We start from the raw sequence: 18463 nt of genomic DNA, 5'->3' as shown, positions 1-18463 counted from the left end.
AAGAACCAAATCTCTCTAGTAGAACCAGCCTCTCCTGTAAGAGAGACAGATTTACACTGATGAACTACTTTGGACCTCCATCCCTCTGCCAATTTATGTTATACATTTGTACGCAAACAAGCCTAGGTTAGACAAGGCTGCAGTTGTGGAACATTTTCCCTGGTACACCAAAACACTACAATTTTAATTTTAATTTTTTAAATTTAATTTTTTTTTAGTTTTGCACTTCATGCCCAGCACAGGGCTTGAACTCCCAACCCTGAGGTCAAGACCTGAGTTGACATCAAGAGTCAGATGCTCAACTGACTAAGCGATCCACACATCCACTCCTAGTTTTAATTTTAATTAGTATCACCTTCCAATTCAGTGATTCTGAAAATATGCCACTCAGCTTCCTGGAGTCGTCAAAGGATGTTGATTACTTATAGCCAAACAAAGAAGATTTTCAACTCTTTGGGGAAACCATCTAGTGGGCTTACAAGGTATTTTACATGTTTTATAAATTTACATTCTCTGTAAGAATTCTTCATGAAAAGTTCTAGTGCAAAACATACTGAAAACCGTATTTTCAATCCCTGACCCTACTGTAGGGGTTCACAGGCAGCCAATACATGAGAACGCATACAATGAGTTCAATGCTTAATATATGTTAGGTAACATTACTAGCCAAAATGTGGAGTCCTACATGTGAGAGGCCATGCCCTGTACAAAGAGAAAAGCAGGAGTTTCCTGGATACACGGCCAGGCTTAAGTAATACGTAAGTGGCTGGTCTTAGCTCCTTCCCCACTTTGGGTCTAAAGCACTTTTAGTTTCAAACTTATCATCAGAAAAGTATTTTCAATATGGATAAAAACAAAGGGCTAGGTAGTATTAAGTAGCTATTAGAAATACAGAAGACCAAACACAAAAGAAAACTGGGCACAGGACATGAAGAGTTCACACACACAAAAAGAAATGGAAATGGCTTAACATTTGTAAATAGGCTTAAATTCACAATAACTAAAGAAATGAAAACTTACACCAAAAAGCACCTTTGTTATTTGGGTGGGAGAAGGAGGACCACATACGATGATGGGAGTACAAAGGAGTATAATCTCTTCAGACAGTAACAAAAGAGTATTTACTGAAATTTAAAATTCATATACCCTTTGGCCAAGCAACTCTATCTACTTCTAGGAAGTTTATGCCCAAAGAGTGATTTTCAAAAAACTTACTATTCACAAGTAGACTGAGGCTATCCAATCAAACCTTAAAAAGAATGTAATGTATCTACAGAGGCTAATGTGAACACTTGCCCAAAACAGAGTGGGTGAAAAAGCTGGCAAGGAATGGTACATATAGTATGCTCCTTCTTCAAGAAGGAAGAGATGCAGAGAGGGAAGAAAAAAGAGAAAGGGAAAGAAAGGTGGCAAGAAAAAGAAAATTAGTGTCATACACACGCATAGCTAAGGCTGTAAAGACATACAAGAATGTAACAGCATTTGACTGAGGAAAGAGACCCATGGTATTGGGTAGAGAAGGACTTGGCTTTTTTTTTTTTTTTTTTTTTAATTTTCTTAATGTTTATTTATTTTTGAGAGAGAGACAGACAGAGAGACAGAGTGCAAGCAGTGGAGGAGCACAGAGAGAAGAAGACACAGAATCTGAAGCAGGCTTCAGGCTCTGAGCTGTCAGCACGGAGCCTGATGCGGGGCTTGAACCCACAGACCACGAGATCATGACCTGAGCCAAAGTCGGCCACTTAACTGACTGAGCAACCCAGGAGCCCCTGAACTTGACCTTTTTGGGTTTGAGATTTAATATGTCCATGGATCACATTTTCAAATACAAATAAATCGGTTTAAAAAAAAACCCAAACCAAACCAAAGACCACAAAAATTCCCTCTCAATCTATCCCATAATTTCTCAACTCCTTTGTGCAGCTGACCTGGGCAAGGTTTCAGCAGAAAACAAAAAGTCGATGTGAAAGAGCTTAATTTACTTCAAGATATAACTTAAGCATGGCTCTTTAACTTTCTTTCAGTCAAGGAATCACTAATTCAGTTCTTCTCAAAGTCTGTTCCATTTATGTAAAAAGATATTAAGTAGAAAAGAACTCCTGTTCATATGACCTTGTAAATCTCTGGATTACATAAGGTTAAATGTTTTATTTTATTTTTTACTCCTAGACAGTTATGAGCATTTTAATGCTCTCTCAATCTGTAAGACAGGGATACTGTATACATTATCTCCCAAACTCAGTTGATCATGGTACATCTTCTGGTGTCAGTGTTGTTCTGCAAAACATGAACTTAAGTGAATTTCAGAGAAAGTAAAAATACAGCAGGAAGACTGAGGCAGCACAGGGCCAGCCCAGGTGAGGGCTCATCACCCAAGACACAAGCAGGCCATTCCCACCAGGGAGTAATCTCCCGGGTTAGTGCTCCTCAGCAGGTACTCCTTCTTACAGACACTGCCTGGCTTCCCTTTTTGGATCCATAGGTATTCTGAAAGGTGCTCTACTTTTTTACAGCAGCCCTCATGCTAGTGGGAGTTCTGGAATGAGGTGAGATTGGATGGGAGAGGAACAAGAACCATTATGTGTGAAATGGATTTCTATTTCATTGTCTATATTACCTTAAGTAACTGAAAAGTACAATTAACCACCAGAAATATAGAGTAACACCTAAGAGTAAATACGACCAAGACTGGTAATTTTACCAATCCCAAGATAGCGCCATTCTTTAGAGCTAAGAACCCTCTAGCAATAACTGTCACGGTTAGCTTGAGAAGAGGATTGTAAATGATATACAGTGTATCAATGTTCTACGTATTAATACTAAATCGGACACAGACTTTAACTGAAAAAAAGGAACAAGGTCTCAGTAACTGTCTGAATTCAAAGTAAAAGGTAAATTCCCAGTTCCTCCACCCTATGATGATTAATGCTCATAAAAATAATCGAAAGACACCATAGGGTCTTAAAGTACCTTTTGAAACATAGGATAGATAAAATAACACGCACTTTAACTATATGAACACTGGAGACATCTGTAGAAAACCAATTTTCATTAGTTAACTAGATTACTTTCCCAACTATTCAGAAACTTAATTGTTCATCCTTAAACATTACTACAAGATAACACAATTCATTATCTAATCTAGTCCCGAGTCAGCTCTAAATATACAGTGACTACATATTTCAGTGTGTGCAAAGAATGTTTGCTTCTAGTTCAGATGAATGCTACAAGCCACCATTCAACATTTATGCAACAATCAGTTCTGGTTTTGTTCTGCTTCCTATCATACCTTTACTAACGATAACAGAGTCCATGGCTACTTTTAGTTCAAGCTAGAGTGACCAAATAAATACTACCGGTTAGGTGCAAGCTTGTATAGGTAAGTATGTAGGTACACGTGTATCGTTTTCACTGTATTTGGCATTGTTTACACCTCTTAAAAACATCAGTTGTATCTACCATTGTCCAAGTCACAGTGGAAGAAAGTATTCGGCTATGAATCATCCATCTTGAAGCCATCTATATGTACTGAGAGAATACAGAACTTATACACTTAAATACATGCCTAATGGGTAACCAAATTCTTCTTAAAAGCAAACCACTGAAGTGAGAAAAACTCAAGGAAGATTGCAAAATGAGGCTTACTTTCACTGCGGCAATAAGACGAATGTAGTCACTAAGTAGTTCTGAAAACATATAAAAGTCAGCAAAAGCCTGTTCTTGATGTAACTGGTCTATCTTCTCCTCCACTTCCGCAAGCTGAGACAGAGCTCTAGATAAAGCAGTGTGGTCCTCAGAATTACCTAACATGGCAGCACTTTTAGCAAAGGCAGCTGTGTTGGCTGAAAGTTCTGAAATAAAAAAGTATTCACTTTTACTGTTCACTAGTAAAGTTTTTAAATACTGCATTGATTTCTCTACTTTCTCTCTAAATTTTACCTGTTCATGTATTGCTCAAATAATTATCTTAAAATAATTAACATAAAACAACCAGTCATTAAGACGCCTTCGGCATACATGCCAACTGCTCAGAGCTCTACGGAAAATTAGAAGAACATTAAAGAAAAATCAAGAAGAACCACTGCCTATATTCCCAAGGGATGAACAATGTTTAATTATATATAATCTGCCTCCGCCTTCTTCCTGAAGCGCTGTTTTTGTCTGTTCCTAGAAAAGATAAAACATATTTTCTTGTCTCTGGAAAGCACTGGGAGGACTTGTAATTGACTTATACTACATTTTTTGGCCTTTACACATTTATTTGAAATTGAAAATGTCTCTAATTTTTAACGAAAACATTATTTAGCTAATAGGAAAAAAATCAAAGTAAAACTGTAGAGAATTGTATAATTCATAAAAATCTTATTTTTTTGTGTACAATGCTTGAACAGTGCTTGGTGGAAATACTAAGAATTTCTAAACAGATTTCTGAACATAATCATTTCAGACACAGATGTTTATAAGCTAAATAATGCCAAGAACTAATAATACATTGCCTAGAAATTGCTCTACGTTACATAATATTCTCTAAAAGAACCATAAAGTCATTCTCTACAAGATACAGTATAAATGGCAAAAGCTGTTATAAACTACTTTCAATAAAAGCATACTGATGTATTTCTGTAGTTGTTTTACTGAAATGGTTACTGGTAATGGTACATACTAAATTACTTAGTAAGTACTTTAGAAAGCTAACATGAAAATCCTCATATTCTTAGAAAACCACAAAAACTTCATCATAGAATTAAAAAAATACAACTCAAATTGCCAATCAATTTTTAACGGCCCCTCCCCTAGACTTTTTAATTTGGCTGTTCAAAAAATGAAGAAAATAATTCAAAATTTTCTAGGAAATGCAGGCACACAGAAAGTTTTCAAAGACAAATTTCAAAAATCAATTTTTAAGCTGATATTTTTAACTGTATCAGTTACTAATAAGACATCTTCATTCATTAAACTATACGAATGTTAACAAAGTGTTAATCAAATGAACAACAGTTTTAAACCAAACTTATACTTTTATAAGCTCAGGATTTTTATACTTCTCAACTAAGTTAGGTTACAACAGAACAAAAAAATATTAACAAGGTTGAAATGGAAAACATTCTCTTAAACTATTGTTCTCTCTCTTCTATAGTAGCTCCAGAATGTGCATTTTAATAAAATTTAAATAAAATCTGTAATTAACTTATGGTGTTAAACACATAAATAACGAGGCAAACAAACCTTTTCTATGACAGACCAAGGCTTCAACACTAGCATGAAGTTTCCTAAGTTGCTGATCCAGATTTTCAAATTGCTGCTGCTTTTCTTCAAACCACTAAGAAAAAAAAAATGAAAAATGGAGCTAATTTAGCAAGAACAAACCGCTGTAAATTAGGTTACCAATAGCAAACCACATTCCTTGTTTTAAAGCAACAAATTAACCGTGTATATAAAACCATGGTAGTCAACTGATGTGGCTGAGGACTAAACTCAATAAGCAAATTAATATCCTATTTTCTACTTGTACAGCTTTAAAATGCAATTGTTGGGCTCATTAATTCATCTCATTATTCAAGTCGAAAAATCAGCTCTTACTGCATCCGATTCATTCATCTTGATTGTCATTTTGTTGACAGCGTCGGCAGCCTTGTTCACCATCCTCAATATTCCTGCTCCACTCAGAGCCTGTGTGTTAACTGCTCTAGGCAGCTGGAATTGAATGACAAATAAGGGCAAACAAACCGGTTAAAAGGCTGGAGGTTTAAGTGGGCGCAAAAGGAACTGCACACCCCCTCCAAAAAAAGAAAAAAAGAAAAAAAAGGAGGTTGTATTTTCTTCACTCTCATACATTTCAATAGTGAGATCTAATTTCTCAAATACACTACTTGTACACTCTCAAAGGAAAACTTAAAAAATAGACTTTCCATTTGCTTTTCTTCAGCACGTTTACATTTAGATGGAACAACACTCTGTTTGTCAAAATATATTAAGAGATTGTCAAGTACCTTAACATTGGCCACCTGTTTGCTTGCAGAAATAAACTTGTTTATAAGGAAAGAAGAAAGTCTTGAGAAAAATCTCCTTATGTTCAGCTAGGAGGGTGTGATTCTAAATTTTTAAAAAATTCTAGTATTCCAGTAAATTAGAAAAAACATCTCAAATAGTAATAATTAGAACTGTAAACTGTTACAAGCCCCAAATGTACTAAGCATCTCAAATAAAAGGAGCAGCATGGTTATAATTTAAGCTCTTTTAAGTCACAAATTTGCTTTCAGAACCTTGGTAAGAATATTAGAATGTAGACATATAAACACATTTAGCTGTCTCTAAAAGGAGGCCTGAATAAACTTATTTCAACACAATGCCTAAACAACCACTTAGGGCATTGAGAATTAGACTATTTAGAGATCATTCTTCTAAATCTGGTTTAAAATTTTTGAAAAAGAAAGTGGTCATCCTACTGTTACCAAAGCAGAAAAGATATTTTACTAATAATTTAAATTATTAAAACACTAACCTCAAGGGGCACCTGGGTGGCTGAAATCAACTCCTGATTTCAGCTCAGGTTATGATCTCACAGTCATGAGATTGAGCCCCATGTCAGGCTCAGAGCTGGGTGTGGAGCATACTTAAGATTCTCTCCCTCCCTCTCCCTCTCCCCCATGAATGCACTCTCTCTCACAATAAACACTAAGAACCACCCCCCCAAAAAAAGAAAAAAGAAAATCAATTTGTTCCATTCACTAATCCCATCATTTACCGAATATCTATTTTTACAAAAATTATCAAAATGACAAACACAGGGATGCCTGCGTGGCTCAGTCGGTTAAGCATCGACTTCGGCTCAGGTCATGATCTCACAGTTCGTTGAGTTTGAACCCTGCGTCGGGCTCTGTGCTGTCAGCTCAGAGCCTGGAGGCTGCTTCAGATTCTGTGTGTCTGTCTCTCTGTCTCTCTCTGTCTCTCTCTCTCTCTCTCTCTCTCTGCCCTTCCCCCACTCACACTCTGTCTGTCTCCCTCAAAAATAAATAAAACATTAAAAAAACCCTTATTTTTAAAAAATAAAATAAAATGACAAACACAAATAATATGAAAATTCGTATCATACAAAAATTTAAAGTAGAAATAATACCTCTGAACTTTCCAGGAACTGCCTTAAATCAGGATCCTGTAGTAAAGTTGGATGCTTTACTGTTCTTTGAAGATACCTAGATATAAGAATAAAATTTCTCCTTTATTTATGAGTAGCACTTTATTTTAAATATTATTTGAACAAAACCACACAAACAAACCAAAAAAATTGGTAAAATTATATCCTCAGTCTGCCTCCTAGAATATCAGTCTGCTTTCACTCTAATTGTTTAGACTCTTCTAGCAATTTAATGACTAAAAAGCTTTTTATTCCTCTTTTGAAAGTTCATCATATATAAAAAGAGCCATGGTTGGGGCGCCTGGGTGGCTCAGTCGGTTGAGTGTCCGACTTCGGCTCAGGTCACGATCTCACGGTCTGTGAGTTCGAGCCCCGCGTCGGGCTCTGGGCTGATGGCTCAGAGCCTGGAGCCTGCTTCCGATTCTGTGTCTCCCTCTCTCTCCGCCCCTCCCCTGTTCATGCTCTGTCTCTCTCTGTCTCAAAAATAAATAAACGTAAAAAAAAAAAGTATTTAATAAATAAATAAATAAATAAATAAATAAATAAATAAAAAGAGCCATGGCAGGTTGTGGAGATGGGGATATAGGAGAGATTAAATAATTTACTAAACTTCTCACTGCGAAGCATAGAGTTGTAAAAAGGTATATGAGTTTGTTGAATAATTTTTTCTTTGGGTGGAGTCACCATGTTCTGAGCTAATATTTCAGAGTCCTAACACATATCACTATATATATTCCAATCAACTATTTTTTTTTATTACTGCTGTTATCACCAAAACAGAGAAACACCTACCAGATTTTTTTGCTTGTCAGCAAATTATCAAATCAGCTTTGATCTTTATTGGACAAGGACTGATTTTCTTCAAAATTTTATTTTTAATAAGGTTTTGCTAAAAGTTTGATTCATGTTTTTCTTATAGAACACAACATAAAATAAAAATGAAAAGTAAAGAGAAACACCCTTGCTAAATCACTATTAGCCCAACTTTAGATATTTTCCTTTACTAGAAAATAGAAAAGCCCAAGTTTCTGCCATCCATAATTAACATTCTTTCCTAAAAAGAAAAAAGGTCCACTATTTAATTATTCTTGATTACTTATCTAATCTCATGTTCTGCAAAATTATTCTTCCCTTAATGATTACATATACTAGTATTTCAATTATAATATTTTACCTCACAGTTAACATGTTTATTATACATCTACAGAATAAATGTAATCATTAATTTTCTTTGATCTCATTATAAGATTATAAAACATGCCTAAAGCTTCTGAAAAGCAATGGTAGCCTTCTATAAAGTCACAATGGTATAAAGTCACAATTCTACCCAGTGGTTAAAACGACTATTTTATCAGGGCCGAAATGTTAACTTCTGTTTTTATATATTTAAATACATTAAACTTCAAGTCATTAGCCCACATAAGAAAACACTGTAACAGAAATAGAGCATTTAGCAGGTATGTGCAATACATTCTACACTGTGGCTTAAAAAAATTTACTGCCAATATTATCAAGCTAAAAACGAGATGCAACAGGAATGTTAATTTTGTGTCAAAGAAATGGTGGTATACTACCACTGGAATTTTACTTACAGTTTTAATACTCAAGTTTTCCAATAGTATTGGGTTATTTGGTTGTTTAGGGCATGTACCGCTTAAAGCAGTTTGCATAAGTTGTTCACGGGAGTGCACACAACAACTGGCAAACAGCAAGTACTCAGACATTTGTAAAATGAACCAGCAGGAAGGAAGACGAAACATGTCGTACCCAAACTTCGTACATCCTAATAGTTCAAACCTAAATATCATTACCTACTACTACTTACATTCTAAAATGGCTTTCCAAAGTGAGCTCTGTAGAATACTAGTCTCCTTCAGTATTCCGGGAAAAAGACTGGTTCTACAATCAGGCAAGTCTGAAACTTATCACATACACATCACTCTCTTTGAGTCCTAAATAGCAGCGTGTTAAGTGCTGCACAAAGTCTTATAGGAAAAAAACCTGGTTTAACTTTGTTAAACCCTACATTAACAAAACTCAATTGTCTAGATTTTCCTTTGTCATCCTACCACATACTAGCATTCTGAGGCATCAACATCTTGGAAAAGGGCATTCTAGAAAAAAGAAAAACTTTACTTCTTAAGGGTTACACAGAAGTAAATAGCAGTTAACTGTTTCTTAAAAAGCATTAAGCTTAATGTTAAAATTAGGAACAGGATATAAAACAGATTTTCTGTTCCAGAGATAATTACCTTTTAATGTTTTTTTCTAAAGGTGTATGTATACACACAAACTCAGATACTTTGGTTTTCACAAAAGTATTACACCATTATACCTATAGGTGTGTATCCTTTCCCGCAAAACAGTCAGTTGTAGATACCTTTCTATGTCATGATATATTACTCTCTAATGTCATTTTTATTTATTTACTACATGGAATTCTATCCTACAGATAAACTATAATGTATTTTTTAATACTACAATCACTACTCGCTTTCTTATAATTTGCCAAGTACTATCACATACAATGGAATTTTATTCTTCAAATTGTATATAATCTACTTTGCTTATCTTAATACGCACATTTTATGTTTTTAAGATTTTTTTTCTAATGTTTATTTTTGAGAGAGCCAGAATGCAAGTGGGGGAGGAGCAGAAAGAGAGGGAGACAAAATCCAAAGCAGACTCCAGGCTCTGAGCTGTCAGCATAGAGCCTGACGTGGGTCCCGAACCCATGAGCCGAACCCATGAGCCGTGAGATCATGACCTGAGCCAAACTCAGAAGCTTAACCGACTGAGCCACACTGGTGCCCCTCAATAGGCACATTTTAAATGACAATTCCTATTTTACTAAGTGGTTTGTGTTTTTAAATTAGACAATAAAGGAACAGATTTGCATTTTGCTCTCCCTTCACATCAATCTTTCTACCATTATCACTTTCATCATTTCTTACAAGCCATGAAACTATCCTTCATCTTCATAATCCTTATGTTCATAGGGATGTATATTTTTTCATTTTTAAAAAAAATTTTAAAATTTTAGTTCCACTGCAGTTAACATACAGTGTTGTTATTACTTTCAGGCATACTACGCAGTGATTCAACAGTTCTATACAGTACTCAGTGCTCATCAGGGTAAGTGCACTCTTAATCCCCATCACCTACTGCACTCCCTCCCCTCTCCTCCCCTCTGGTAACCATCAGTTTGTCCTCTATATTTAAGGGTCTGTTTCTTGGTTTTCCTCTCTTTTTTTCCTTTGCTCATTTGTTGTTTCTTAAATTCTACGGATAAACGAAACCATATTGTATTTCTTACCCTGAATGACTTACTTCATTTAGTAATATACTCTTTAGCTCCACCCATGTTGTTGCAAATGGCAAGATTTCATTTCCTTTTATGGCTAATATTCCATTTTATCCACACACAAACACATCTTGATCCATTCATCTATCCATGGATACTTGGGCTACTTCCATATTGTAAATAATGCTGCAATTAACATAGGGGTGCATGCATTCCCCTGAATAAATGTTTTTGTATTTTCTGGGCAAATACACAATAGTGAGATTCCTGGATTATAGTAGCTCTCTTTTTAACTTTTTGAGGAACTTCCATACTGTTTTCCATAGTGGCTGCACCAGTTTGCATTCCCACCAACCATGCAAAATGGTTCCTTTTTCTCTATATTCTTGCCAACACTTGTTTCTTAACTATGTGATTTTAGCTATTCTCACATATGTGAGGTGATATTTCACTGTAGTTTTGATCTGCATTTCCCTGATGATGAGTGCTGTTGAGCATCTTAGGACATATTTTAAATTAATGACTATTTGTAAATATTCACCAATTCAGAATTAAGGTCCGCAGGGTTGTAGATCTATAAAGGATGGATACAGAACAAAAACAGGAAAATACAGGGAGAAGAGGGAGAAGAGGGAGCACAGGGAAAGAGGCCTGAAAAGAGGCGTGGGGAGGAAGAGACGCATTTGGAAGAAGAAAGAAATGAAGACACAATGGAAAAGCTGACAAGTAAGTATCACACTCAACATGAGACAGTAGTTCTGCAGATTTGCTCCAAGGAAGGGTTACTAAAAAATTTAGAAGAATCGCTTAGGGTTTTAAGTTCTGACTTACTGAAAACAAAACAAAATAAAGCAGGTTACACAAAATTGAGAGGAATAAAGTTAAAAACATTTCTCTTACTCTTAAAAACTGAGAACAAACTGAGGGTTGATGGGGGGGGGTGGGAGGGTGGGGAGGGTGGGTGACGGGTATTGAGGAGGGCACCTTTTGGGATGAGCATTGGGTGTTGTATGGAAACCAATTTGACAATAAATTTCATATTTAAAAAAATAAAAATAAAAAATTTTTTGACAAAAAAAAATTTCTCTTGCTTGAAACTCAAACACAGGTGCTAATGATAATGAACAAAAGAACAGAAAGGCACAAAGAGCCTGGGCTTTGATGACATTCATTTGTGGATTCAGCAAATATTTGTAAAGCATTTACTAACTGCATGTCATTTTCTGTTCTGAACACTCAGAATATATGAGAGAAAACTGTATTTTAGTAAGAGAAGACTAATCATGAATAAACACACAGATCATATATACAGTATGTGACCAGTTGGCAGATGCTATGGAAAAAGGAGGGTAGAACGGTAGAGCAAATGAGATCAAGTGTGCAAAGTATCGTTGGGGGCAATTCAAAGAGAATAGGTTAGAATGAAGCCAATGATCAGAATAGACTTCACTGGAAAGATGATACTTGAACATCTAAAGTTAAAAGAGGTAAGGGAATTACCATGCAGACATTTGAGAACAACAGCTTTCTAGGCAACGGGAGAGGCCAGTGAGAAAACTCTAAGGTGGGAAAATGCCAGGGATCTTTGAGAAGCAGCAAAATGACGAGTGTGGCCTGGAGCAGTGTGATCAAGGGGTACAGGAGATAGAACAGATAAGAGTGAGCGGTGCAGGTCATATGAGGTTCTGCAGGCCATCATAAGGACTGTGGCTTTTACGGAGTGACATGGGGAGCAAGAAACATGATGTGATTTATATTTTAAGAGGATGGTTCTGACTGCTGTATTAAGAAAGAGCAGAGATTCAAGTATGGAAACAGAAACCAATTAAGAACCTACTGGAGTTAATTCCAGCATTTGGACTACTATGGTAGTAGTGAGAAATGGTTGTATTCCAGATTATCAGAAACTGGCAACAAGATTTTCAGAAAGCTGGATAATCCTAAATACTTCCTGATAGGAAAGCGTAGATTAATTAATCTGTACTAACTGTTAAGGCCAAGCCAGTTGAGTTTTTAGGTGCCTGGACTGAACACAATCCTGATAACATTTAAGATAAGGAAAAATGCTTTTAATGCTTTCAGTAAGTCGCCCAAGGCCACACAAATACTTTATAGTGTGTAGTGAAATACAGGCTTCAACAGAGAAAGGATTCTAACTCCCTACACACTGTATCACGCTACTCTATACTTCTCTGTTTATATCTGCAGAAGTGTATCCTTACCTATGAAATAAAGTCATTGTGCTCTTAACATAAAACGTGAAGCACTCTCAAGAAAACCAAGAGAGTGATCTTACAGAAACTCTTAATAAAAGTACTTTCTGCTTACTTTAGTGAGTGTGGGTGGCCCAGGAGAGTCCCTTTCTTAACGACTCCCTCTCTCTTCCTGTATTTTAACACCAGATGTTCATCCTTTCATTCAAGACCAAAATCTAAATTTTCTGAGTTGAACAAACAAATATACAAATTTATTACCATAGTATATACAAAGAAAACTACTTCCATGATCCACTAGATTAAAACTAGGTTAGGCATCCCATAGATAAGCCTGTTCTAATTTTTAAATTTTATGAAATGCCACAGAAAACTCCCTTTAGAAAAAGCATCCCAATTCCTCTGCTTCTTTATACCTATATTTTCTTTAGTCATATTTTTTAATGCAAAATGAACTTTTCCCTCATAGTATATGGTTTCTTTTGTTTATTATTATTATTACTGCAATAGCCACTAAGGTAGCACTTAACAAGTAACAGTTTTCACTAAAGAAACTGTTTTCAAATATCCACTAGATCAAATCCCAGTATTTCCTTACAACTCTCCTCAATGTTTCATACCACATGATGTTATGGTAAGTACTAAGCAATGCATTCAAGTTGCAAGAAAGGTGAATGTAGAATCAAATTATATGTCCTTGGTACAATAAATCTTCATTAAGTTCCTTATCAAGCATGCCATCTGAAACATTTCAAATTTACTCATAGAAAAATAGGACTTGAAAGGTTTCTCAAAGGGTCATGGTTACACTTTCAGGAAGAACTAAGCGAAATCGAAGCAGAACATTATCTACCTTTACTCTTAAAAACATTTGGTCTGTGACCTCTTTCACAACAGAAACAATTCTAAAGCCTAACCTAAACTTCTCTGGACACAATTCAATCCTTTCCTGAGTAAATGCTTTTCTCACAGGCACAATCTCATCCTTTAAGACTTCTGTAATAATAAGTTGCATAGTCAGCTTTCTTACTGTAAATTGTTCAAACCTGACTGTACTGCAGCATTTTGTTAAAATGGAAACAATTTATTAATAAGACCCAAAAATAAAGTGACTTAAAAATAGTTTAAATAATAATGTGCACCCTGGAGATAGACATACTATTTCTTAAAATCTGTCCTATCCACCTCATCTATTGATTTTAAGCCAAAAGAGAAAATAAAGAATAAGCACATTCAATTAAAATAACAAGGAAAAAAACCCTATGAAATTAGAAAATTTCTATGTCTAGGTGATTACCAACTTACGTTCTAAAAGTTGGGCTTTAAGATAATTTCAAATTTTTTTTTCTTAATTTTCAGCATAGCAAGGAAAGAATAAATGTTAAGATCCTGGGAGTGGGTTCCTCCTATCCGTAACTCATTTGGTCTGTAACATTGAAGACAACCCTTCAAAACTAAAGGAAACATGTCAAGTACTATGCAGTAAGGTAGGGCAAATGTATCAGACTTGAAGCATGCAGTCAACTCAATAAATGACTCATACAATTGTGCACTCAAGTCAAAATCAATTATACAAAATTAAAGGAGGGAGCACAAACTTAATTTTTTATTGTGTTTAATAAAATTCCTAGCCAAGTAATAATTCAATGGAACTATAGTGAGCCAAATTATCCAACAAAGAATGTGAATATGGGTAAAACTTCCTAGAACCTAAATAATACTAAATATTAAAAATCCGAATATTTTTTATCATTTCTTTCTTCCCATTTACAAGTTTCATGGTATCTTTTTACAAGCTTAGCCATTCCTTACTCCTAATGCAAAATACAGCTATGTTTTTAAAAATAGATCTTATTTTATTACAAAAATTGTTTTTAAATGTTTATTCATTTTTGAGCAAGAGATACGTACACAGAGTGTAAGCAGGGGAGGGGCAAAGAGACAGGGAGACACAGAATCTGAAGCAGGTTCCAGGGTCTGAGCTGTCAGCACAGAGCCCGACACGGGGCTTGAAGTCAAGAACCTCGAGATCATGACCTGAGCTGTAGTCAGACGCTTAACCAACTGAGCCACCCAGGTGCCACAAAAATCTCTACACCTAACGTGGGGCTGGAACTACAACCCCACGATCAAGAGTTACATGCTCAACCAACTGAAGCAGCCAGGTGCCCCTATGATACATTAATTCTATCCCCAACTAACTAATGCCTTTATATTCCTGCTTACAACACAGGATACAAAAATAGATGTTATTTTATTAGACACACTATTTGCTAAATACTAATCCACTATGATGATTAATGAAAACAGAACACAGTATTACACAGTATTGTGTTGTTGAAAGAAGTAATTTTCTTAATAAAAGTTTAAAGCACTCTTAGTAGAACCATGAAATGGTACTGTGAAAAAAAACATTAAAATATAGTTGTGCCATATAATGGAATTAGACTTATTATTACTGAAATAAAAACACGACAGTAATAAAGCATAGCTGTCTACAATTACCTTTCAAGAGCTGCTCTCCGTTTTTCTACAAATTCAGTGGATGACGAGTCTTCTTTACCCACTTTGACCTTGGTCATGCCTTTGAAAAAACACTCAATGAGACTCATGATAATTTTGTTATTTGAAACAGTTTTTTTATAGTCATTCCTTCATAATTTAAAACACACTTTAAATTTGAATGTGATTAAAAAAAAGAGCTCCTAAACTTATAACCAGTATCATACTTTAGAGAAATTATAACTCATCATATATTAACATCTCATCTTGCTAAGTACGCAAAACATGAAACCAGATAAAGCAGAGGGTGAGCTGTGTCTGTAGTTTTCTAAACTCTATTTGCGTTCCTTATCTGTTACATACTACACTCATGGTAAATTAAAATGTGTTTGCATTTCAATATGCATAAAGACATTCAAATTAGCAAATTTAAGCTCAATTACTATTTCCATTTCTTATGAGTAATAATTAAGGTTCTTTAGTTTGGGAACTAGAAAAATGGAGTATAATCCATGAGTGTGCTAAGTATTTTCCTTGTTGTAGAGTCTAAAAACATCTTGTTTATTTATTATAGCTAGTTTTGTAATAGCTGAAACAACAAACACTTTCATAAAAAATCATGTTAATCATTTCTGTACTGGCAATTTAAATTTTAACAATAATGTATCAAACTGCATATTTTTCTTTTTTCCTTGTGCTTTTTTCTTTCAGAATCAATTCTGTAGCAACGAAGTAATGACATATGCTACAACATGGATGAACTTTAAAGATACGCTATGAAAGGGGCGCCTGGGTGGCTCAGTCAGCTGAGTGTCTGACTCTCGGGTCACGATCCCAGGGTTGAGTCCCGCATCAGGCTTGGTGGTCATGCTTTGTGCTGAGTGTGGAGCCTGCTTCAGGCTCATATGCATGTGTGCACACGCCCTCTCTCTCTCTCTCTCTCCTTCTCTCTCATCTCCCTTGCTTGCTACCTCTCTTAAAAGAAAAATACTATGTGAAGGAAACCTGTCACAAAGGCCCACTTATTTTCCTTTACATGAAACGTTCAGAATAGGCACATCTAGAGAGAAAGAAAATAAATTAAAGACTGCCCAGGCCTAGGGAGTTGGGGGAGTTAGAGGATGACGGGAAGTGCTAATAAAGAGGGGGCGCCTGGTGGCTCAGTCTGTTAAGCATTTGACTTCAGATCAGGTCACGGTCTCGTAGTCCGTGGGTTCAAGCCACGTGGTGGGCTCTCTGCTGTCAGCACAGAAGCCACTCTGGATCCTCTCTCTCTCTGTCCCTCCCCTGCTCATGTGCACTTTTTCTCTCTAAAATAAATAAACATGAGGGGCATCTGGGTGGCTCAATCGGTTGGACATCCGACTTCTACTCAGGTCATGATCTAGCAGTTCATGAGTTTGAGCCCCACGTCGGGCTGTGTGCTGACAGCTCAGAGCCTGGAGGCTGCTTTGGATTCTGCGTCTCCGTCTTTCTCTGCCCTTCCCTCGATCATGCTCTCTCTCTCAAAAATGAATAAACATTAAAAAAATTTTTTTAATAAAAAATAAAATAAATATTTAAAAAATTTATTTAAAAGGAAGATATTCTAAAATTGACTGTGGTGGTGTATGCACAACTCTGAATATACTAAAAGCCTTATATACCACATTGAATTATACACACTTTATTTTTTTTAAGTAAGCTCTACACCCAATGGGGTGCTTGAACTCACAACCCTAAGGTCAAGAGTCGCATGCTCTACCAACTAAGCCAGCCAGACACCCCAAATTACACACTTTAAATGGATAAATCATATGGCATTTAAATTATATCTCAACAAAGCTATTAAAAATAGATTATGTAAAACCATGTAATTCTTATTCAGGCTGGTACATCTGGTAAATAAACATATCATCTATGAATGTTTTGCCTAACATAATTAGTTCTTCTGAAATACAAGTTTGAAAAAGAAAACTCAAACACCTAAAATTATCCGCCATGAATGGACCACTAAAAGTGGGGTGTTACTGATATAACATATTGTTTCCCTCAAAAAAAATCTTACTGCTATGAAGTTCTTTACATTTTTCCCTTTAAGGATTTTCTGTTCATGCTACTTCATGCTACTGTTCATGCCAGACGTAATTATTAGGGGCCATCAGAGCAAATAAACACTTACTCTAACCAATTAACTCTTAAAACTTTTCAACTTTGTTGTTCTTTTCTAAAAGCTTAGTGAAACAGTGGTTTTCAGTTAACTAATCTTACAAACAGGTTAACTGTGGGCTAATGAAAAGACTCCTGTTCTTTCAGGGGCAGCTCTAACTTTTCAGCAAAAATGACAAATTACAATTCCTTTTCTCCTGCCCCCACTTTAAGTGTTTGTTAGTTGAAAACCACTGGCTGTATACTTAAGAGGGCCTCCCATATATCAACAGTTTTGTGGACAACCTATTCACTTTTTAAATTTTTATTTTATTAAGTTTATTTATTTTGAGACAGAGACAGAGCGCGCTTGCGAGCCAGATGGGGAGGGGAAGAGAGGAGGGGGCAGAATCCCAAGCAAGCTCCGTGCTGCCAGCACAGAGCCTGACACAGGGCTCGAACCCAGACAAACTGTGAAACCAGGACCTAAACTGAAACCAAGAGTCAGACACTTAACCAACTGAGTTTTGTTTTTTAAAAAACTGGTAAGACAATCTGAAAACATGACTGCTTCTGTATTTGCTTGGCTGCCAGGAAGTTCACAACAAATTTGTTACCCACCTTTAGTAATTACCTTTAGTAATTGTTCAGACTTTACATGTACATTTTAAAGAAACTATTTAACTTGGTTTCATCTTACTGTTTGACTATGGTTATTTTTCCTGCTAATTTCTTTCTTTAGATATATATACACATATCTATATACGTATAGATATGTATATGTGTATATGTATACACACATGCAAGCATACACATACACATATGCGCACACGTGTGCACGCACATATGTGCATACATGTGCGCACGCGTATATGCACGTACACATGTGCGTGTGCGTGCACATACGTGTGTGCGTGTGTGTGTACATATATATTTTTTTAACTGCATTATATATGTAGTTGCCTTAAGTCGTTCCTGGAATAAAGTAGTATATAAATAAATATAGCACACGACAGGTTATGTAACCTCGATGAACCTTACCTTCCTTACCTATTACATAAGGACAACACTAAGTTAACTTCATAAAGTTGTTGTGAAGGTTAAATGAATCTCCTGGAAATTATTTAGCACAGTGCCATAGCACAGTAACTTTCAATAAATGTTAATTACGCCTATAATTTA

General features: G+C 35.7%; 1 protein-coding gene across 1 annotated transcript in view; it reads right to left on the bottom strand.

Moving 5' to 3' along the window:
* SNX2 (sorting nexin 2) overlaps positions 1-18463 on the bottom strand; it is a 56411-nt gene that overhangs the window by 6427 nt on the left and 31521 nt on the right. Inside the window, exons 7-11 of the mRNA XM_049649091.1 lie at positions 15158-15236; positions 7118-7193; positions 5581-5694; positions 5227-5320; positions 3646-3851 (exon numbers count right to left, since the gene is read on the bottom strand). Coding sequence (XP_049505048.1) covers positions 3646-3851; positions 5227-5320; positions 5581-5694; positions 7118-7193; positions 15158-15236 — 569 coding nt within the window. The remainder of the gene's footprint in view (positions 1-3645; positions 3852-5226; positions 5321-5580; positions 5695-7117; positions 7194-15157; positions 15237-18463) is intronic.

This window comes from Panthera uncia (genome assembly GCF_023721935.1).
Source record: "Panthera uncia isolate 11264 chromosome A1 unlocalized genomic scaffold, Puncia_PCG_1.0 HiC_scaffold_17, whole genome shotgun sequence".
Classification (NCBI taxonomy): Eukaryota; Metazoa; Chordata; class Mammalia; order Carnivora; family Felidae; genus Panthera; species Panthera uncia.
This window is presented reverse-complemented; position numbering and strand designations above follow the sequence as displayed.